The sequence below is a fragment of the Rhamphochromis longiceps genome, linkage group LG7 (assembly GCF_057381845.1).
Source record: "Rhamphochromis longiceps isolate RC_006_pf linkage group LG7, R_longiceps_female_GT1.1, whole genome shotgun sequence".
Classification (NCBI taxonomy): domain Eukaryota; kingdom Metazoa; phylum Chordata; class Actinopteri; order Cichliformes; family Cichlidae; genus Rhamphochromis; species Rhamphochromis longiceps.
Window position 1 is genome coordinate 30175161 of NC_140563.1, and position 23050 is coordinate 30198210.

A 23050-nucleotide genomic window follows, 5' to 3' on the forward strand; every position below is an offset into this window, starting at 1 on the left:
ATCAGGCGATTGGAAATGCAAAAACCACTCGCAATGACAACAGCAGCCGCTTTGGAAAGTACATCCAGATCGGTTTTAACAGACATTACCACATCATCGGTGCCAACATGCGCACCTACCTGCTGGAAAAGTCCCGCGTCGTGTTTCAGGTCAGTCTCACAGACTCGCTCAGGATGTTTGGTTGAACCTGATTGGTTCATCTGTGTAAAGAGTTTGTTTCTTTCTCAGGCTGAGGACGAGAGGAATTATCACATCTTCTACCAGCTCTGCGCCTCTGCCAGCTTACCGGAGTTCAAAGACCTCGCCCTCAGTGAGTCAAAAGTTTGGGAGCTGTGTTTAGGTTGGACGATTATTATTAAATGGGATAAAGTATTAGTCTAAAGTTGCGCTTCTTTAAGTCGGCCTCAGGGTCAAATCGTTTGAGGATTATTGGTCTAAAAATGATCATTTTTCATCTCTGAACAAAAAAATTTATTTAGAGTTAAGGTTGAAGTCTTTTCCTGCTTCTTCATGTTCACCAGGATTCAGCTCACTGCTGTGGAAGTTCAGTCAGTATTTATTCTGCCTGTAAATATTCACTTTCGTCTCATGATCGGTTCTTTCTCTCCTCCCTCAGCCAGTGCAGAGGATTTCACGTACACGTCTCTAGGCGAAAACATTTTCATCGAGGGCGTGAATGACGCTGAAGATTTTAAGAAGACCAGAGAGGCCTTCACGCTGCTGGGTAAGAGTCACGAGTCTGTCCCGAACACCATGTTTGGTGGTTCATCTTAACATTAAGATGTGGGATGCATGCATGACAATGAGACCATTTTCTGCTATTAAAAACAAGTAAAAGGATTTTAAATTTAAAACTGCTCTTCGTCTCCATGCTCGTAGTAAGAACTCAGACTCTGGATCAGTTGTAGTGTGACGCTGATGGTCGAGCTTTCACCATGTGCTGGTTTCAGATGCAGCGAAGCGTTAACAGAGACCTGCTGGCCCTCCTGTGACTCCCATAAACAGACACTTCAGTCATGTTTTTGATCTACAGGTATAAAGGAGAGCAGTCAGAACAGCATCTTTAAAGTCATTGCGTCCATCCTTCATCTTGGGAACGTCGAGATCTGCTCGGACCGAGACGGGGAGTCCTGCCACATTGCGGTACATCTACGGCCTTTCTTTCAGTCTCTTCTCAGCTTTTATCGACGCTCTGACTTTGACTCTGTTCGTGTTTCAGAGGAAGGACGTCCACCTGCAGCACTTCTGCAACCTGCTGGGTGTGGAGCTGCAGCAGATGGAGCACTGGCTCTGCCACAGGAAGCTTGCCACCACCTCCGAGACGTACGTGAAGACCATGTCCACCAAGCAGGCGACCAACGCCCGCGACGCCCTCGCCAAGCACATCTACGCCCGCATGTTCGACTGGATCGTAGAGCACATTAACCTTTCTCTGCAGACGTCCACCAAGCAGCACTCCTTCATCGGAGTCCTTGACATCTATGGGTACGAAGCCCTGCGTCTAACCACCTGCTTCACCTGCTGTTGTTTGTTTTGTTGACCTGGATAAGAAGGTGTCTGTGGTTTTTCATCAGGTTTGAGACATTTGAGGTGAACAGCTTTGAGCAGTTCTGCATCAACTATGCCAACGAGAAACTCCAGCAGCAGTTCAACTCTGTGAGTTTTCTGATGAACTTTAATGTAAATTGCCACACCTCTCAGGATTTCACTGATTCAAACTGTTATCCTCCTACGTCCTCAGCATGTGTTCAAGCTGGAGCAGGAGGAGTACATGAAGGAGCAGATCCCCTGGACTCTGATCGATTTTGCTGATAACCAGCCGTGTATCGACCTGATCGAGGCTCGGCTCGGCATCCTGGACCTGCTGGACGAGGAGTGTAAAGTAAGACTGACCGTTACACACATTATATTTTTGTGATTTTGACATTAAAGTTCTTTTCTCCAAAACCAATAAAACTATAACACAAAAAGAACGCAAAACTGCTGTGTTGACTCTACTAAAGGATGGAATCAAGGAAAACCTTCAAAGTTGTCTTTGGATGCTGAACAAAAAAAAGTAACCATTTTAAAAAGATGAGTTTTTTGCTTTGCTTTTTAACAAGCTCAATAGAGTCTGCAGACTCAAACTAAAGGGGAGAGCCTTCCAGAGTCATACATACATACAGGTGTAAAAGTTATTTGATGTATGCTGGTGCTTGACCATTCAGAGGCCTATAAGTGAGAACCAAGATCTTGACGCGTACTTTGGAGCTGGACGAGTAGCAGTGTGACGTGACAAAACTTTGGTGGTTTGGTCAGAAGTCTGGCAGCAGTGTTCTGTACAGTCTGCAGTAGGGCTGAACGATTATGGAAAATAATCTACCGTAATTGTCGGGCTATAAGCCGCTACTTTTTGCACAAGCTTTGAACCCTGCGGCTTTTAGTCAGGTGCGGCTTTTCTATGGATTGTCCATGATTTTTGTCACATTGTAAGACGATTTGTTTTGTTTGTTCCGCTGTTGTACGGCACTACGTTGCCTGGCGGAAGGATCGGGGTTCAAGAGTGGTATGTTAGTCACATGTCCGTCCGCCAGGCAACGTAGTGCCGTACGAACTAGCGCGAAAAACAAACTTCAAAGTAGCGCTACGCGTTCAGCGGGAGTCGTGGATGATGAGCGGCGATAAACTTGCGAAAAGCAAGTTATGCCCAACTCCACCGGTGGATTCTGACAGCGTGGAAAAGTGTGAAAACATCCACGATCACCAACGGATTTTGAAGGGCTGGACTGCTGCATGATGGAGAGGAGGACACCGCCACGGCCCTTCTGAGGGTGTTCAACTCTGACACTGACAACGAGGATTTCTTTGGTTTTGAAAGTGACAACGAAGGAGAGAAGCGGAGAGTGGATGACGAAGCGATCCTGAGCCTGTTTGTATCCGACACTGGAGGAGAGGACTTTGGTGGTTTTAGTGCGTAGGAAGAAGAGGAAGATGGTGGTGAATGACTGACTTTTCTTCTTGTTAAAGCTGTGTCACTGCACCTGAGCATAAAAGGTAGTCCGAATCTATTTTTCTGGTATGCTATAGGTTACTGTTATGTACTACATGTGCAAATATGTACCTATAACTTGTTTTTCAAAATATTAATAAAAGTGATGTCTCCAAACAGCCATCTCTTTCCTGACAATTCCCTTTGTGCATATTCTCTTACATATGATAAGTCAACATTGAAACACCTGCGGCTTTTAGTCAGGTGCGGCTAATGTATGTACAAAGCAGGATTTTCCCCTGATTTTAGCTTGTGCGGCTAATATTCAGGTGCGCTTTGTAGTCCAGGAAATACGGTAATTGCGATTTTTTTGCCCCAATATTGCGATTGCGATGCGATATGCAATTATTTTTTAAGGTCTTTGTCTTCTGTATTATTAAACAAAGACAAGCAATACATCATATAGTATGGCCAATACTATATTACATTAATTTTAAACTGTTCTTTCCTGGAAGACAGACCTCTGTTATGATGACATGAGGTGATGCATGAATTGATGACTGACATTTTTATTTAACTTCTTCAATCACAACAGTATATTTGAACATACACAATAGTTTATTTTTAGCTTACAAACATCTGAGCATAAAGTGCTGACAAGGAACCCTGGTGTAAACATTAAAATGAAAGTCAGTACAATGTGCAGATTGCAGAAATATACATAAACAAAATCAGTGGCTTTACCACACTCAGTTTTTCGACATCTGTGAACTACTAGACAGTCATTCAATTAAAAAATAATATTAAATAAATAAAACTAATAAATAAAAAATACACACATCTTACTGATCTCTGCAGTCAGTAACATTACACATAAAGTTCAAACATAATAGCAATTGTATAAACACACACACAAACACGCCTTTAAAATTTAAAGGCATGAAATTGGACGGTCTAGCCTTCTGAATCAGAAGGCTAGTTCTGATTAGCGTCACCGCTGTCTCGGTGGAGTTTAATAAACTCAGCCGTCTGCTTCTTGCTATCTAAAATATAACCAGACACTGGTGTAAATTCTCGACTGTCTCATACTTCTGTTTAATAAGTTTTCTGTTTGACGTTTAGTCAGCTGTGTGAAAACCAAGGAGGAACCCACCCGGGGGATTAATAAAGTTTTATTTTATCTAATCTAATAACTTTAATCTCAGCCAAACCGATTTACTCACGAACAAACAAAACACTGAAAAAAGCCCAACAATAAGATTTTTAGGTTGTCTAAGTGACTTATATATTACGTTTAACCCGAGCAGCGAAACTCCGCGGTGATCTGAAAATGATGTGCCGGGAGTTGTGCCGTTCTCGGCCGCATCAGTAACCCTCGAGCTCCCGGCTAGCTGTCGAGCTGGTGGGTAGCAGACGCCTCTGAAAACGTCGAAGCACTTTTGCAAATATGGGATATCTTGATAAACCGAGCAGATATTTGATGTTTACACAACTACTTTCTCGCCTGAAAATATGTTAAAAGTTTATTTTGTGACCCAGAAAGATTAGTATGAGTAATTTTAAAACTTAGTAGCGGCCGCCATTGCTGGAAACTGGAGTTTGGCTGGGCCGCGCTATGAATTCTGGGATATGGTAGTAATTTGGACAGCCTTCGGCGCGTCGCTGTGACGTAATCGGTCTACAAATGCGGCCTCAGGAGGATGCAGTCCATGAATTTGGACATGTCCAGAGTATAATCGCAGCCTTTGCGGTTAGAAAATTGCACTTGATCATGTCGCGATATTATCGCAAATGCGATATATCGTTCAGCCCTAGTCTGCAGATGTTCCAGTGATGCTTTGTTTAAGCAGGTGAATAATGAGTTAAAGTAATCCAACCTTGAAAAAACAAAAGCATGAATAACAGTTTCCAGTTTTGCTTGTGAGATAATACTACTTAGGACATATTGTAGTGGTAGTAGTAGTACTAAGTGATAAAAACATGAATGACTGAACGTGACCATCTGAAGTAAAACCAGAGTCAAAATTTACCCTGAGGATTCCTGATGGAAGACTTGGCATAAAAGGCTAATGGACCAAGATCAGGGGTCCAGTATTAGAGCTGTATGCTTTTCCGGAGCACAAACAAGAATTTCAGTATTTTCTTCATTAAGCTGAGAAAATGTTTATCCATCCAGCATTTTACACTGTCTAAGCACTTTTGTGAAACATGCCGTTTCGATACCTCGTGGGGATTAAGGCACTATTAACGGGTTTTTGGAGCCAGAAGGAAATGTTAAGTTATAAGCTAATGCTAGCTAGCTTGCTAGCTTGGTTGTTGCATCCACAAATGCCGGTAAATAATGAAATCCTAGAGCTACGCTCACATGAACTAAATTTCAGACTTCCTTACATATTAATGATCCGATAATTATTTTTAAACCGTCACCTGGTAGCTGGCCTGTTTTATACAGGCTCTTTAAGTCACCGTAACTCTGTTACCATTTGTGCTAGAGCGATAAAGAGTTCAAACTTCTTCAAAAACTCTCCAACAGCACAAAAACAATCCAGAGGTCCAGTTCAGAGACTATTTAGCTGAGGTGAAGAATAACAGACAGCTAACGACTACAGACAGCGTTTAATAGTGCAAACTTTAAACAGGTGAGTTATAAATGAACCAACCATTTCCACCCATCCATTTCCCTGTAAAGTTGTTATGAAGGAGAAAAAGGGCGATCGTGACTCAAGAGTTGGCAGTTCGCCTTGTAATCTGAAGGTTGCCGGTTCGAGCCCCGGCTCGGACAGTCTCGGTCGTTGTGTCCTTGGGCAAGACACTTCACCTACCAGCTACTGGTGATGGCCAGAGGGGCCGATGGTGTGAAATGGCAGCCTCGCTTCTGTCAGTCTGCCCCAGGGCAGCTGTGGCTACAACTGTGGTTTGCCTCCACCAGTGTGTGAATGTGAGAGTAAATGAATAGTGGCATTGTAAAGCGCTTTGAGTGTCTCGAAAAAAAGTTATATAAATGCAATCTATTATTATTATTATTATTATTATTATTATTATTATTATTATTAAAAAATAAGTCGTAGCGATCAAAACTGTTGATTTCTGTTCACTTTTGGAGCCTCCAGTGGACACTGGAGGATGTGCGGTTTTTGGCGTCAATGCTGGCTTCATTTTCGTGTCCTGGAATCGGAAACTTAGTTTCATGTATCAAATATGCTTTGTTTAGATTGAAAGTTTGAGCTCATCACTCATAAAAACAACGTTTTTCCACAGACGTGAGACATCTGCTTATAATCTTATTCTTGCCTTATTTTTTTGAGCGCTTGCAAACACTTTGTCCTTTTTAATGGGTTGTGTGGAAAATGTAAGATGGAGAACTTTCCTGTAATATTTAGAGTTTGATGATCCTCGGGCCCTAACTCTTAGGGCTGTGATGAAATGGGGTTCATGTCTGCTCCAGTTTTCCCGAGCTGCTGCCGTGTTTAGACTGAGTGTCGGAAACTCTGCTGAGTGCTGCACTTTCTTGCACCTCTCTGGTGCTTATCTGTGTGTTTTATCTGGTGTAAATCTCTCAGATCAGAGCTGATGATTTATTCATCCTCTCTCTGTCTTTGAAGTTATGATGATAATGTGGGACAGCACTGGAGGAGGAAGTAAATGTGTAATTCAGCGCTCAGGTAGCCTGAATAGATCTCCTCCATGAGCTGTTGTGTAATCTGTTTGTGTTTCAGGTGCCAAAGGGGACGGATCAGAACTGGGCCCAGAAGCTCTACAATAAGCACTCCAGCAGCGCTCACTTCCAGAAACCTCGCATGTCCAACATCTCCTTCATTATCATACACTTCGCTGATAAGGTGAGCCAAGGACTCCTCCACCAGCTGTTTGATGAGGTTCAGAGTTTGAGTATCCAAACACTGTACTCTCAGAGGAAACCCGATCTTTTTACTGGTTTTACAGAACTTCACAGGATGTCAGCGAGAGTGAAAAACAGAGCTGAAAATAAGCAGAATAGGTCAGCTTTAAAGTTTCCAGAGTCTGGGGGCGGAAATGAATGAAAGTGATCATCTGAAGGCAGAGTTGTCTCCACTGACAGATTAAAGCCGAGGACGTTCACCCCCTGCAGAGGGTATTAAAAAGAGTCCTTCTCATGTCCTCAGGGTTTCACTTCACAGGAACGCGGATTCCTTAAACAGTCTCCTCAGGCTGTGGTCCAGCTGTTTATCACATTATAAAAACATTGAAAAGTTTCATATTTACATCACTTGGACAGATCTAGAATTGGAGAAATCGTATTAAGGTCCTTTTGGCTAATAGGGTGTATTTTAAAATACATGACAGCATACACCCTGGGCAGGTCTCCTTTCACACTTACAGTCAAGCTTAGAATGACTAAATAAAGCCTTGATCATGATCACTATGAAATATCTAGATATGCGTTTTGCGTTTGTTTGTGAGTTTACAGTCTGAGTCCATCTGCTTATCTTCATCTGATGGTTGACGCTCAGCTTGCCCTCTCTGCAGGTGGAGTATCAGTGTGATGGCTTCCTGGAAAAGAACAGAGACACCGTCTACGAGGAGCAGATCAACATCCTGAAGGCCAGCCAGGTACGAACCAGAACCAGGACTTTCTTCCTGTGAGATCAGAGACTCCAGCTCCGCGTCATCTGTTTAAGCTGCACATTTTGCACATTTTTGTAATTTGTGATGACAAATGATCATTTTGTCCTTCCTGCTGGTTTATTTGACCTTTATCTGGGTTTGTTAGTGTAGCAGGAATTCAATTTGCTTGTTTCTGATGAACTGGTGAACCTGAATCTTAAGATTATGCATGTCACATTTCTTTGACCTCCTTTTCTTTTTCTTTTTTTTTCTTCCCCTCAGTTTCAGCTCGTCGCCGACCTGTTTAGTGACAAAGACGACGTGACCCCTGCAAAGTCTGCCAGAGTGAATGTCCGAGCGCTGAAGACGGTTCCCAAAGCTCCGAACAAAGAGCACAGGAAGACGGTGGGGCATCAGGTGAGCTCTGCAGGACTTTCAGGAGCATTGTGGTGCTTCCTGCTGCTGTTCTCACACATTTCTGTGTTTTTAGTTCCGGACGTCTCTGCATCTGCTCATGGACACCCTGAATGCTACGACTCCTCACTACGTGCGCTGCATCAAACCCAACGACTTCAAAGAGGCCTTCTCGTGAGTCAGCTCGTCTCGTTTTCTATTTGAATCAAAGGAAGTGATCTGAGGTTGTACACGCTGAGTCAGTTCAAAATGCTGACGAGTTCATTGTGGCGCAGCCCAACAGGACGAGCAGGTCTGATATCACAGAGGTCATGACGAACAGGTTCTGCATGGGCGTGAGAACATCGACCTGCTCAAACAGGATCCACTTCCAACTAAATTCTTATTTATTCAAGCAAAAAAAAACCAAACCCAAAAAACAGCCTGAACCAAACCAGTAGCCAAACCGCTCCTCTCTCTCCAAACGCAGCGAGCCGCATTCTTCCACAACAGCTCACTTCAAAAATAAATGTTTCACTAACGGCCGTCACAGCGAGCAGCGCCGCAGAATGTTTACACCAAAGGGATTCCCCCTAAAGCACGTTTTCCTACAAGTCACAAACACACCAGGAACAACACGTGTGCCTCACAATAAACATGCAAATTTACTTAAAAGATGTCCATCAGTTCAAATTAATTCGCAAACTTAATGCTGCATAGTTTACATCAAAAGATTCTTATTATTGTTACTAGAAGTAGTAGTAATAGTAGATGATGAAGAAGTAGTAGCAGTCTGTTAATCCTCTCCACTTAATCTTAAAATAGGTTCTTCTGTGCACTGTGCCGATGTTGGTTTATATTTGAGTAATGACAGGATTCATTTTTAGGATTCAGACCGACTACAAACAGCCGTGTTATTATTATTTTTCTGAAAACAATCACATTTCTGTGAACATTTTCAGCTAAGTTCAGTTGTCAGCTGTCATCGTGTTTGTGTCTGCTGATGCTGCTCAGCACAAACCGCTCTGTGTCAGCGCGGGGAAATTAAATAAAGCGCCTCAGTCACATGTCTGACTCCCACTCGGCTCTCAGCTGACCAACTCACTCAGTCTGCTGTGAGCTGACTCTGCTGCCGTCCCGATGAAGAGGATGAGGTGAGAGGAAGAGTTTGGGCTGCGGGACTTAAAATCGTTCTGTTTTGGGGGGGTTGACGCGTTTCTTGTTTTGCAGGTTTGACTCGCGGCGAGCGGTGCAGCAACTCAGAGCCTGTGGAGTCCTGGAGACGATCCGGATCAGCGCGGCCGGGTATCCGTCCAGGTGAGTCCAGCTCAGCTGTCATTCAATCATGTGACCCCTCACCTGGTTTAAGTTTCATGGTCAGAGCAGTAGGAAAATCCAGCACCTCTGCTTGTCTGTCTGCTCCATTTCCTCGAGGCCTGAGGAGAAGTCTGTGCCGCCATAATGATCTGAAATCTAATAACCAGTCATGCGAACGAGAAACAGAACTCTTGTTTTTGACAGTTTAACCAACACGACGTGAAGTGAAATCACAGTTCACAGAACTGATGCCCGCATGTGTCGTGTGTCGCTCCTCCAGGTGGACGTACCCAGATTTCTTCAACAGGTATCGAGTCCTGATGAAGAAATCAGACATGACGACAGCAGACAAGAAGCTGGTGTGTAAAAACCTGCTGGAGACGCTGATCAAGGTGGGAAACACATTACTTCTACCTAAATAAAAATGAGCCTGTAAGTTTAAATATAACATAAACTTTCTGTTTCAACGCTTGATAATTTGTTGTTTGTAAAGCTTTTATTCACATTTTGCACACCAAATTTTTAGGTCAACTTTAACGAAAATGTCATTAAACTTGTCTGCATTTCATGTAGAGGGATTCTTTCGTGTGTGCTTCCACATGTCTCACACATTTATTTATTTGGTAATTACTTTAATCGGCCTCACCCTCGTTTAAATCCGTCTTTCAGGAGCCTGACATGTTCCAGTTTGGAAAGACAAAGATCTTCTTCCGAGCGGGTCAGGTTGCGTACTTGGAGAAGCTCCGGACTGACAGGTTCCGCTCGGCCTGCATCAAGATCCAGAAGACGGTTCGAGGCTGGTTGCAGAGGATCCGATACCGCAAGATCCGCAAGATGGCCGTCACTCTGCAGAGATACGGCCGAGGATACATGGCCCGCAGGTGAGCCCACACCAGGAACTCTGTGAGTGATTCAGTGAAGAGGCTAGAAAATGAGCTAAACTTCAATCAGCCGATATAATTAATGATCATCCAGAATTAAACTGTTTTAATTTACTGTGTAAAGATCAAATTAATCCATGCTTCTTTATTTTCAAGTTCTTTGTGTCAGCCAATCAGAAATCGAAACTTCACCGCCGCCATGTTTAAGGTCACATTGCAGCGAATCATGTAGTGATGTTAATGAATGTTCGTCCTGCAGGTACGCTGACTTCCTGCGTCAGACACGAGCGGCCATCATCTGTCAGAAGCAGTGCCGCATGGTGAGAGAGAGACGCGAGTTTCTGAGAGTGAGACGCGCAGTGGTCACCATCCAGGCGTACGCCAAAGGGATGTTCACCCGCAGGATTTACCAAGAGGTACAGCCGCCATCACTGCTCGGTGTTAGCAGCGACAAAACTGCAGTGTTAAAAAAAAAAAGCAAATAAACAAGCACAGAGACAGAAATCTGCATAAAATAAAAACAGCTTCATTAAACACTGAGTCTAACTTTACTGAAGTTTTCATGAAGCCGTGAGCAGAAATATGAAAATCTGCTCTTACAAACATGGATGTTAAGTGTTAAACATGCAGCTTTTAAGTGCCTCATGAAGCAGCTGTGGATGAAAGAGAAGTTCCTCTTTACAGGAAACCCCTGAATGGAGCTGGGACATGTGTTCATAAATTTCTGTGTTTGTTATGTAATCGTTGGACTTTCTGTCCCGTTCTTTACTCTGTATGAACTTCGAGTCTTAAAGCCGATTCTTTGGGAAGAAGCGGCTCAGTTTTTGATGTCTCATTAAACTGGAAACAAAGTTAGAGGAATGTGGTCAGGCGGACGCTCTGAGTGAATGGATTTGTGTGTCTGTGCGTGCTGTTAGTCCTCCAACCATCTCCTACATCTGCTTCTACAGTTCCTGCTGCATCACAAGGCGATGATCATCCAGAAGAATGTACGCGGCTGGATGCAGAGGAAGGAGTTTAGACGAGCACGCAACGCCGCCATCACCATCCAGTGCGCCTTCAGACGCATGCACGCCAAACGGCAGCTGAAGCAGCTGAAGATCGAAGCTCGCTCTGCCGAGCACCTGAAGAAGCTCAACACGGGCATGGAGAACAAGATCGTTCAGCTGCAGAGGAAAATGGACGACCAGGTACGCCACCAAGCGTGTTTTTATTCTGAAGCTAGTCTGTTAATTACACACAATAAAACATGCCGAGTTGTATTAAAATGGAGGTCGTCCTATTTGATAATATTCAGTCTTCTAAAGGTTTAGCTGAGCAGCAGCTTCAGGAGTTGGTGTCCACGCTGCTTCTGTAATAATGTGAACATGGGGTGCATAAAGGTCATTTTAGTTTAGGTCGTCGGAGTGAAGAGATGGTAGATAAACAGAAATGTGTATTGATGATACAAAAGTGGGTTTTTATAAGACTTTGAACTGTCCCACCCAACACCAGCTTCCTCTAAGATCTGTTAAGTGTCTTCAGTGGACAGTATATCAGAGTACACCACATCTCCCCCTAGTGACAAGCAAGTGTAGGTGCAAGTTCACAAACTGCACCTGTTTAATTAAACCTATAGATCAGAGTCGATCTGTGACGTTATGTTTACGTGACTACACACAGACAGCGTTTCTCCAAACAACTCGAACATAATGTTTCCACTCATGTCCTCTCCTGTGCAGTGATACTGCTTTAAAATGCTTTTTACTTTTATTTTTTTTTGTCTGTGAACAGTCATGCGGACTAATGTCAGATGCTCTGAATCATGTTTTAAAACTATGCAAAAAGATGAGCAGAAGTAGATTCACATGATTCCAGTGAAGTTATTTTGGGTAAAGAGCTTATTAAATAATTTAATCTAAAATCAGCACACAGGAGAAAAGTCTGTTAAATACAATTATTTTTCTTTTTCTACTATAATCCTTTAATAATCATCACGTGTGAGCTCCTGTGTGCAGCGAACATGTTGATGAATAGGATATAACGATCCAGGTCTAAGTCGTTGATTAGCAACAATAAATATGAGTTATGATGAAGTATTGGACCAGTGCACATTACTTTGTAACAAAGGCTGTGATGTACATGATAACCTCACTGCTGCTTCACCTGCTTCAGTCCAAAGAGCTCCGCACTCAGAACGAGCAGCTACAGACGGTAAACACCTCGCTGGGCTCAGAAGTGAACAAGCTGCAGAAGCAGCTGGAGCTGCTGCGCAGTGAGCAGGAGGACGGAGGCCAGGTGAGGTCGCTGGAGGAAGAGCTGGAGCACTTGAGGAAGGAGCTGGAGGAGGCGCATGCCCTGAGGAACAAGATGGAGGAGGAGCATATCAACGAGAAGATGGACCTCACACAGGTGGGCGAGGGAGACAGACCGACAGACACAGCACACGTCCTGTCAGGCTATTTTCAATTCAATTCAATTCAATTTTATTTATATAGCGCCAAATCACAACATAAGTCGCCTCAAGGCGCTTCATAGATACAGAGAAAAACCCAACAATCATATGACCCCCTATGAGCAAGCACTTTGGCAACAGTGGGAAGGAAAAACTCCCTTTTAACAGGAAGAAACCTCCGGCAGAACCAGGCTCAGGGAGGGGCGGGGCCATCTGCTGCGACCGGTTGGGGTGAGAGAAGGAAGACAGGATAAAGACATGCTGTGGAAGAGAGACAGAGGTTAATAACAGATATGATTCAATGCAGAGAGGTCTATTAACACGTAGTGAGTGAGAAAGGTGACTGGAAAGGAAAAACTCAGTGCATCGTGGGAATCCCCCGGCAGCCTACGTCTATTGCAGAATAACTAAGGGAGGATTCAGGGTCACCTGGTCCAGCCCTAACTATATGCTTTAGCAAAAAGGAAAGTTTTAAGCCTAATCTTAAAAGTAGAGATAGTGTCTGTCTCCCGAATCCAAACTGGAAGCTGGTTCCACAGAAGAGGGGCCTGAAAACTGAAGGCTCTGCCTCCAATTCTACTTTTAAATACTCTAGGAACAACAAGTAGGCCTGCAGAGCGAGAGCGAAGTGCTCTAATAGGGTGGTATGGTACTACAAGGTCATTAAGATAAGATGGGGCCTGATTATTTAAGACCTTGTATGTGAGGAGCAGGATTTTGAATTCAGAGGCTTTGCTGCAGTAAAAGTGCTCATACTGCACAGTAAAAATACTCTCATCAAGAAAATGTCCTGCAGTGAAAGTCAAATTATATGAATATGATCAGAAAATATTACTTCGAGTATTAAAAGTAAAAGTATTCACTGCAGAAAAGTTTCCTCGGTGGGATTTCAGTGTGCCCGCTGTTCCAGCTTTGACTCATCAGAGGTGTTTAAACTGATTCAGTGTTACTGTTGTAAAACCGGCACACAGCGACGTGTGTGTGTGTGTGTGTGTGTGTGTGTGTGTGTGTGTGTGTGTGTGTGTGTGTGTGTGTGTGTGTGTGTGTGTGTGTGTGTGTTTCAGAGGGTGGATGAGCTGGAGAGAGAAAACTCCCTGCTGAAGAGCGAGAAGGAGGAAATGAACCGACGCATCCTGCAGCACTCAAAGAGCACAGAAGGTAGGTTACCTGGAAAACACACCTGGATTAAGATGTGTGCAAGCGACACACTCACACAAGAGTCTCTCTGTCTGCAACAGGAAACACGAGTCAGACCGAGTGAGTCACTTTTCCTCTGTGACTGTCTTTAAGCTGAGAACAATGATTTATTGATGCCTTCCTGCAGGCTTGCTTCTCAGTGGCCAATGGAAACAGGAAGTAGGAACGAAGGTGAATTCAGTCAGAAAGTCCGACTGGAAGCAGAATAAAATCGAAAAGTTTCAGAGACTAAAAGATGACTATAACACACACACACACACAACTTGCCTTGTAAGTCTTAGTGAGGACATCTAATTGACAAAAATTCTTTCCCTAACCATCAAAAAATGAATGACTAACCCAGGTTATGGTTAGCCTAAACTTAACTGTAACCCTGAGACTAAAACCACATTTTGAGTCTCAAAAATGCCCGACACGACAAGTATAGTAACAGTCAAATTTTTGGTCCTCACAAAGATGTATAATTACACACACACACACACACACACACGGACGGGGACACACACACACACACACACACACACACTTCAATCAAACAGTCTTCACAGTTTATTTCCATTCGTACTTTCACTAAATGAGTTCTTTCAGCCTGGTGGCAGCGAGCAGTGCAGGAAAAACAAACCAGACTGGAGACGCATCAAATTTATTTACTTAGTTATTTAGTTTTGTTTGTTTTTATCCAAGTGGAGCGATTACTGCTGAAACCACAGGAAGCTCTACAGCTCAGCGTGTTCTCGTGATGGACCTGCTGTGTCCTGGTGATGGACTTTTCCTTCCTGGTTTTAAATGGAAAGTGTTTAAGTGCATCTTCTTATGGAGCATTTATAGAACTTAAAGCAAGCACAATTAGAACATTCAGTTACAGTTCAGAGCTTTATCATCGACGTGAATTTAGCACCTTCATGTTTGGAACTTTTTTTTTAGCTTCTTTTGAAGTGAAGCAGGCTGTGAAGAGTTTACAGCTTTACTCACTGAAAGCTGCCGTTCATTGATGGATGTGTGTGTGTTTCAGAGGAAGTGAGCAGTGTGTCTCTGCAGTCGGAGCTGGATAAGGAGAGGGAGCGCTACCAGAACCTCCTCAAAGAGTTCTCCAGGCTGGAGCAGAGATATGACAACCTGAAGGAGGAGATGTCGCTCAACAAGGTGACCTCCTGACCTCAGAGAGACGTCATCACAAACACACTCACACACTGACGTTTATATTTGGAGGGCAACAATGAACTCCAGGTCATGGTGCAGTCCTTTAGTCATTCTCTGGTTTAGAGTTCTGAATTAGGAGAAGTGAAAAAAGGCTGATATTTCACAGTTCTTCCGAGTGTGTTTGAAGCAGAGAGCTGGATGTTGTTCAGTTTGGTGCTCACATCTGTGGAGATCTAACTGATCATATTCAGTTTTTGTTTCATTCAGAAAAATATCCTGGGACCTAAAGGCTTCATGAGAACACTCTAATAACACCATTATGAAAAGAAAAAATATTTTGTTAAGTAAAAGTGTTAAATTGCAATGAGAACACTGTAAGGTTGATCCCTGCACAGATGTAGTGGATAAACGAATCAAGGTGTCCTTTGCAGTCTGATCTTATCAGTAAGAAAACTGTTAGTACCAGAAGGATGAAGGCATCGGGAAAGGTTAGAGTTGAAACAGACTTAAAAACCTACAGCTCTACGACACAATCGTCACAGCATCTGAACTCAGATGTTCTCAGAATTTTTATATCTGAGAACTTCTGAAGTTTTCTAAAAGTTTATGGTTTATTCTAGTTTTTCTTCCTAGACCTTCAGTCTATATTTTCCCCTTTTATATCAGCGACTTTAGTACATCTGTGGTGACTTTCTTCCTCCTGTCATCCTGCAGTTCCAGCCTGGCCACACGAGGAATCCGTCCAATCAGAGCAGCCTGGAGTCGGACTCTAATTACCCGTCTGTCTCCACCTCAGAGATTGGAGACACCGAGGACTCCATTCAGCTGGTGGACGTGAGTCAGTTTGTACTTTGTCTGCACAGAGCAGGCATCAGATCACACAAGTAAAGAGCCAGAGAAGGAAAAATAGAGGGCGTTCAACACAGTGACGTTTAACTAACAGGATTTAAATCAGTAATGATGTGGGTGAAGTGTGATTATAGATTCTCCAGAAGTGCATGCAAGTTTGTTCAAACGTGTTGCTGCAGGATATCCAGTTATTCTTTTAAGCTGATGTGATCTGAATGAAAGAAAAACATTGGTTTTAAATCTGAGTCACTTCATGAAGAGTACAATTGGATGATTCAGTGTTCAGAGATGTGTGTTAAATGCTAGCTCTGATCATGCTGGTCTGCAGGAGATGGGGATAGACAAGGCCGCTATGGATATTAGTCTATTCATGAAGCTGCAGAAGAGAGTCCGAGAGCTGGAGCAGGAGAGGAAGAAACTGCAGCTCACAGTGGAGAAGATGGAGGAGCTGGCCAAGCGAAAGGTGACTGAGCAAGGATTTATCAGAGGGGCTCGGCTGTTTCCTCTGAGTTTTTATCTGCAGGAAATGAATCAGGTTCTGATATTTTTCTTTGTGCTTCCTTCATTTTAGGGCTCTCAGTCAAGGCCCTCCACTTCTGAGCAGGAGACGGCTGATCTGGCCTACAATAATCTCAAGGTACAAAACTGAAACCATTTCATGGCATCAGGACTTCTTCTCTGTCCTTTCAGATGAAGCTAGTGTGTAACAAATCAACATCTAAAACTTAAACGGTGAACTTTGTGTCTCTGCAGAGGCAAGAGCTGGAATCAGAGAACAAGAAACTGAAGAACGACTTGAATGAGCTGAGGAAGACGGTCGCTGAGCGAGCCTCACAGAACAGCTCATCCAATGAGCTACAGGACAGCTACAACCTGCTGCTGAGCCAGCTTAAATCAGCCAATGAGGAGTTGGATGCTCGCAAGGAGGAAGTCCTCATCCTCAGGACGCAGATTGTGAGCGCGGCCCAGCTGCAGGAGAAGAACGAGAATATCCTGAGCCTGAACACAACGGTATCGCATTAACAAAGTTCTAATCCTTATGAGGAGGCCAGATTTGTATTTGTTATTCATCATGCTACCCCACACACTATAGGTGGAGCAAAGCTTCACGTGTTCTCTCTGGTAAAACACATTATCAGTGTAGAAGCTCAGCTTTGTGTTGGCAGCGTGTCTGCATGTCTAGAAAAGTGAAATAAGCTTTGGCTGCGAGGTCAGTTTAAGCATTTTAAAAGGCAGCCAAGACAATTTCTTTCTGTGGTGTTTCTGTTTGTGATTACAGCTCTCATACACGGTCATCTCTTGTCAAAGAATACGATTTTTGTGACAGAAGGTTCTTTTAAAGGAAACTATCATTATCTTTATTATTACTATTACAACAAAGACAAACCTTGTGGTTTGCCCTTAGGTAGTAATAGAAGAGGATTTTCAGCTTCACAGAGGTGGAAATCTGCTTATTTCCTCCTTGTTCAAAAGTAATGAGGTCACTGCAAAGTGATGCAATATTGAATCATTTGATATTTAACTCATATTGCACAGCGGTGTACTCACTGCCACTGTTCGACCTACTTCCACATACAGACATGAGTATAAACAGGCTTTGCGGCCTCAAGGTTCGATGGGAAGCGCTGTCCAGCCCGATTCCAACAGAAAATGGAGTTTCAGCTCAAAGGGGGGATTTTAAGACTTTTATTTATGAAGTGAGGTTATGTTATAATATTACCGATCATTAGGCTCAGTAACAGTTGGCTCAGTGATTGAAAATGTGAGAGAACACTTCCCACGAGGCTGCAGCAACGGGCTGGATTCTGCTTTAGACATTTTTCTTGATGAAGTCTTTCACCTGCTGCCACTGCTTTCAGATGAACGCACAGTCTGCAGTGCAGTGGATGAGTCAGAGGGCTGAGGATGTATATGAATTTATCGTGTTCATGTGTCAACTGTCTGTGTGTTAGAGTGATATTAAAATGAGGTCAGTGAGCTGTTGTTTGGTGATGTGACATGCTCTTTCTGTGTCTGAGCAGGAAACTGATTCTACTCCTGTGGTGAACAACAGCAAAGAGCCTGTGGACAAAGAGGAGGCGCTCAAAGCTTACCATGGACTGTGTGAGTCCAAAAAGTAAGTGACTAAAGAACCGAAACCAGCCAGCTTTACCACAGTGAGGTATTTGGGCAGAAGAGATCCTCCATACAGGTCACGTCAGCTGATCTCCTCTTTAGTTGTTGACACAAAAGGCTTTGAATGCACTCTTTGTACTTTGCTCTGGCTGTTCTCAAGTATTTGATTAAAAAATCCTTCTTTTCTTCTCTAATGAATGATCCTGCTAATTGAAACTTTCTGAGACTTTAAATCAGATTTCAGAGCGACAGATTGCCGGACACGAGGACTGTCTGTCGCAGACTTCGTGTCATTCACTTCTGTCAGCTGCGCTGAAGCTTCAACAGATCACATTTCTGTTTCCTTCACACATTTTCAGTCTCTACTCATTTTTAATGTCCAGTTTGAGAGTCTCACAAGACTTTGAGGCTTTTCCCAAACCTACATAACGATCAGCGGGTAGCTCCTTACCTCTGAACACAGAAACAAAACCACAAAACAGAAACAAACAAAAGAAGACAACAAACAAAATAACCAACAGCTGGTTTAAATTCGGCTCCTTCTGCACATCTGGGCCACATCCAGCTCCCCTGCTGTCTCTAGAAGGACGGTTGTTCTGACAACTTGAAATTTCACAAACTCCGAGAAAACAAAACTGATCTGACTTCATGTCGAGCATGATCACTGCTGATCTGAGCTCTTCTATGGAAGTTGGTTCCATTGAAGAGGAAAACTGTTAAATACTCTAGCAACAACAAGTAAGCCTGCAGTGTGAGAGCGAGGTGCTCTAATGGTACTACAAGGTCATTAAGATAAGATGGGGCCTGATTATTTAAAACCTTGTATGTGAGCAATATTGAGTTTTGGATTAAACAGGGAGCCAATGAGGGGAAGCCAATATAGGAGAAATGTAGCTTCAGAAGACATCATAGACACTCCTGCTGAACCAGCACCGTCTCACTGCACTTCATCTCGCTTAGTCACATCAAATCTGTTCAGTTGTGTTTCTAGAAATGAATTTCCCCATTTTTGATTTCAGTCTTTGGTCTGATATCTCCTCGTGTGCACGTGTTACATTTTCAAAGTGCAAAAAAACCCCAAAATCAGTCCCACAGAAGTGATTGTGATTTGGGTTAAAATAAAACACCTTTGTGCCGTTCCTTTTTCATAGGACCCACCAAAACACAGGGCTGTGATCATCACAAATAACGAGTGTAGCTCTAACAGTGTTTTAGTGGCAGCAGCTGAAGTTGTGGTTTTTCTCTTGTTTATGTAGTGACTAACCTTTCTGCTGCTCTCCCTCCTCTCTGTTCGCTGCGTTGCTCCTCACATGCTGCTTTTATCTGCTTCTCTGTGTCCTCTGCCTGCTGCTGCTGGACACCAGTAACCATCAGGACTGGTGTTACCTGAATGAAGATGGAGAGCTGGGCTTGGCTTACCAGGGCCTCAAACAAGTGGCCAGGTTTCTGTTTGCTCATTTCCTCTGCTTCCTTTCATTTCAAAAAAATCATCTCTGTAATGTTCTGGACCTCAGTCTGTTCGTGAAGGGCCGCTTCTACACCCAGTGTGTGAAATATGAGGATGCTCTCAGCTCCTAAGTAAAATCCGCCATGTGAACTCAATCTGGATTTGAAGTTTATGAGCCCAGAAAGCAGCTGTGATGGTTCAGCTTAAGGCGACGATTATCCTCAATATTCTCTTTATATGTTTGAGAGTTGCTGATGAATCATATGCAGTTTAATATTTATGCAGCCTGAAGAAGAGGACACCATTAATTTAAAATACACAAACATCAGTATTAACTCAGTGAGTCACACATTCACGTGTCAGTGCTGACTCAGCAACTTTTAGAGCAAAAATCATAAAATTATTACTTCTAAAATAAAACAAACAAAGTAAACCTTCATCATGAACCTTCAGTGTGATGTTACTTCATGGGAAGGTTAATGAAAATGTGTCTTAGCCCTCAGAGGATGTTTCACACATTGGCTGTATCATCACTGATCTGTCTGTGCGGTGTTTTGCTGTGTTTTTGTTTGTTTTTTTTGTTTGTTTTGGTGTTTTGTTGTTTTCGGTGTCTGTCAGTAACACTCTGGTCCTCCCGGTCCTGCCAGGCTGCTGGAGGCTCAGCTGCAGACTCAGTCCAGGCAGCACAAAGACGAGCTGGAGGCCCTTCACACTCAGATCGAGCTGCTGAAGGGTGACATCGAGGATAAGCAGGAAAAGCTCAGCTACATGATGTCTCTGTCTCCAGAGGCTCAGGTGGAGTACAGCGTCCAGCAGGAGATCACGCGGCTCACCAATGACAACCTGGTGAGCAATACTGCAGCAGCCGCTGCTGCCGGACTCCCTTCCTGATTCCTGTTTTCCGTTTTCTGACGCTGCTCTGTGTCTTCCTGCAGGATCTCAAAGAGCTGGTGGAGAAGCTGGAGAAGAACGAGAGGAAGCTGAAGAAGCAGCTCAAGATCTACATGAAGAAGGTCCAGGAGCTGGAAGGTAACAGGAGAACAGGAAGCTGCTCTGTAGAGCTGCACCTGATGGTCAGAGGCTAAGTGTGTGTGTGTGTGTGTGTGTCCATGTGTCTGTTTTTCAGCTGCTCAAGCAGCAGCTCAGAGCAGCAGGTCCAAACCTGAGCTGATACGTCAGGTGACCGTCCAGAGGAAGGAGAAGGACTTTGAGGGGATGCTGGAGTACAACAAGGAGAACGAGGCGCTGCTGGTCAAGACCCTGATCAATGGTAAGAACATCGCCCCAGCTTCATGTGGTTTTTCTATCTTACATGAGGTTTCATATTGTGGGTGAGGTATTCCCATCCACCTCAGACTGCGTTTGTTCAAACCGCATGCTGGATAAGATTTCTCCCACAGCTTTCAGAAGTTAGAACGGAAGCTCTGAACAAATATTCTAACTTAAATATTTATTAAATCGGGCATTTGGTAGTTAGAAAAAGCAACACAAGAAGCTGTCTGGTTTCCAGCTGTTTCTGTAGCTCCCCAACGTCCCTCACAGTGACGGCTTTACTGTCACTAAAGTTGAGCTGGAGGTGAAGTTGAAAATATGTGATGACAAGACGAACAGCAGGATGCATGTCCTCAGGATAATAAAACCAGAGTTGTTTCACCCATTGCATGTGATTTCAGACATCCGCCCCAACAACGTGTCTGGTACGGTGCCCTGTCTGCCAGCTTACATCCTCTTCATGTGCATCCGCCACGCTGACTACATCAATGATGACCAGAAGGTGGAGTCTCTGCTTACCTCCACCATCAACGCAATCAAGAAGGTCCTCAAGGTTGGTGCTACTGCACACACAGCCCACCTGTCTGATTCCACACACAGGTTCTTTTATTTTGAAAGTCCTTTTATTCATTCTGCAGAAGAACAACGATGACTTTGAGATGACATCCTTCTGGTTGGCCAACACCAGCCGACTGCTTCACTGTCTGAAGCAATACAGCGGTGAGGAGGTGAGGACCTGATCGATATCTGTAATGAATGAGCAGACAGAAGCAGCGATTAACCACTCTCACATCCTGACATCTTCTTCATCAGGCATTTATGACACAGAACACGTCCAAACAGAACGAGCACTGTCTGAAGAACTTTGACCTGGCTGAGTACAGACAGGTGTTGAGCGATCTCTCCATCCAGATCTACCAGCAACTCATCAAAGTGGCAGAAGGCATCATTCAACCCATGATCGGTGAGTTTGCCTGAAACACCAAAAAGGAGAATTTTATGGTTTGATGCATTTAATTGCAAGATGCATAAATGCACATGATGCATTGGTTATATTTTGCTTAAAGAAATATTTATGTGGTTTTCTAATTGGTGCCTCTCGTTCAGCTTGGTGTGTTATTTCAGCATAGTTAAAAATAAAGAGCTCGGGACCTTATAGAAAACTTTGCAAAGCTCCTCTCTTGCTGGATGGTCAAATGTCCTGGACAATATGAGTTGCATTCATCAGTCAGATTTCTAGAAGGATAAATATCCAGCCAGTAGAAAGAGATTAGAAACTGTTCGAGATATGGCCTTTCTCCTGTTGCAGCAGATTCATTTACAAAATTCTTGAAGAGTTATTTCACATTTTTCTACTACATGTTTGGGGTGTTTAACCTGTCTGTGAGAATTTTAATCTTTAATCTGAAAACCCTGCGTTTGTTTTCTTTAAGGATGTGGAAGCTAGTAATATATTGTTTGACCTTTTTTTTCTTTCACCAGGGTTGTAAAATTGTGCACGTTTAAAAGGGAAAATTGCATTTTAATTTCTGCGTGAGTCGTTGACAAAATGAAAACATGCTGGACTTTGCTGACTGTGTGTTCAGGTGATGTAACTCTGTTCCTTGAGAAAGTCAGCTGCTTGACATACCGACAGAAGTGGGTATAGAGTCATTTGTGGGGAAAGAGGTACTTTCCTCCCGAGTCCCTTTATGAGAAACACAAACATGTTTGTGCTGAAAACAGCTGACAAAACCATCCGTTAGTGTGTTTAAACCAGATGGACAGAAGTCTGGTGGTAAATGAAAAAGAAGTGAAAATAAAGACTTCTGGAGCCAACAGGATAAAATGATGACAAGGACAGCTGTGTCATTAAGCCTCATCTCTGTTGTTAAATATGAAAAACTCAGTGACTTAACCACAACCCGAATCTGCAGACATCACTTTCAGTCTTCTAAAACATGCAGCGTGTCAGTGAGTGGCTGTCAAAGATGTTTGGCTTTCACAGATCATTGCTCTCTGTTGCAGTGACATTTTAGATATGAGCCACACTAGTAGCTGCTGTTTCATCTGCTGTCAGCCAAAACATTAATGCAAAGGTTGATAGTGCAACCAAACCGAATTCTGTCCAAGGAAACATTTCTGTGTTCTCAATTCAGAGCTGAACTACTTATTTTAACTCACTGCTGTAACCGCATCATCAAAGGAGCTGAGGGCCGCCCAAGAAGTCCTGTTACAATTATACAGAAAAATAAAATGGGGTTTACCGTCCAGCAAAACCATCATTGTGTAATGAGAGCAGCACGAAACAGAACCGAAGCATTATTTAGATGCTAAACTAAATGATAAATGCGGTCATTTGTAGTGTTTGGTCAAGTGTCATAACATGAGGAAGAAGCAGGTTATCACAACAACCCCATGGTGAAATCTTCTAGTCCCACTCTTCTCCTGTTTTGTGTTGGTTTGAGTTTTCG

At 43.4% G+C, this 23050-nt stretch overlaps 1 protein-coding gene across 2 annotated transcripts in view; it reads left to right on the top strand.

Moving 5' to 3' along the window:
* Positions 1 to 23050, top strand: part of myo5b (myosin VB) — a 52734-nt gene that overhangs the window by 24484 nt on the left and 5200 nt on the right. The window contains exons 6-36 of one of the 2 annotated variants that reach the window (XM_085413278.1): positions 6 to 149; positions 229 to 310; positions 617 to 724; positions 1034 to 1143; positions 1220 to 1485; positions 1575 to 1656; positions 1742 to 1882; positions 6685 to 6807; positions 7475 to 7558; positions 7835 to 7969; positions 8043 to 8140; positions 9176 to 9262; positions 9543 to 9654; positions 9932 to 10143; positions 10403 to 10559; positions 11094 to 11333; positions 12298 to 12534; positions 13642 to 13735; positions 14787 to 14917; positions 15629 to 15748; positions 16092 to 16226; positions 16335 to 16400; positions 16517 to 16774; positions 17785 to 17879; positions 19243 to 19320; positions 19973 to 20171; positions 20261 to 20354; positions 20452 to 20595; positions 20999 to 21150; positions 21236 to 21325; positions 21411 to 21561. In XM_085413278.1, the coding sequence (XP_085269404.1) occupies positions 6 to 149; positions 229 to 310; positions 617 to 724; positions 1034 to 1143; positions 1220 to 1485; positions 1575 to 1656; positions 1742 to 1882; positions 6685 to 6807; positions 7475 to 7558; positions 7835 to 7969; positions 8043 to 8140; positions 9176 to 9262; positions 9543 to 9654; positions 9932 to 10143; positions 10403 to 10559; positions 11094 to 11333; positions 12298 to 12534; positions 13642 to 13735; positions 14787 to 14917; positions 15629 to 15748; positions 16092 to 16226; positions 16335 to 16400; positions 16517 to 16774; positions 17785 to 17879; positions 19243 to 19320; positions 19973 to 20171; positions 20261 to 20354; positions 20452 to 20595; positions 20999 to 21150; positions 21236 to 21325; positions 21411 to 21561 (4225 nt within the window). The remainder of the gene's footprint in view (positions 1 to 5; positions 150 to 228; positions 311 to 616; positions 725 to 1033; positions 1144 to 1219; positions 1486 to 1574; positions 1657 to 1741; positions 1883 to 6684; positions 6808 to 7474; positions 7559 to 7834; positions 7970 to 8042; positions 8141 to 9175; positions 9263 to 9542; positions 9655 to 9931; positions 10144 to 10402; positions 10560 to 11093; positions 11334 to 12297; positions 12535 to 13641; positions 13736 to 14786; positions 14918 to 15628; positions 15749 to 16091; positions 16227 to 16334; positions 16401 to 16516; positions 16775 to 17784; positions 17880 to 19242; positions 19321 to 19972; positions 20172 to 20260; positions 20355 to 20451; positions 20596 to 20998; positions 21151 to 21235; positions 21326 to 21410; positions 21562 to 23050) is intronic. The other variant, XM_085413279.1, reaches the window with a different exon arrangement.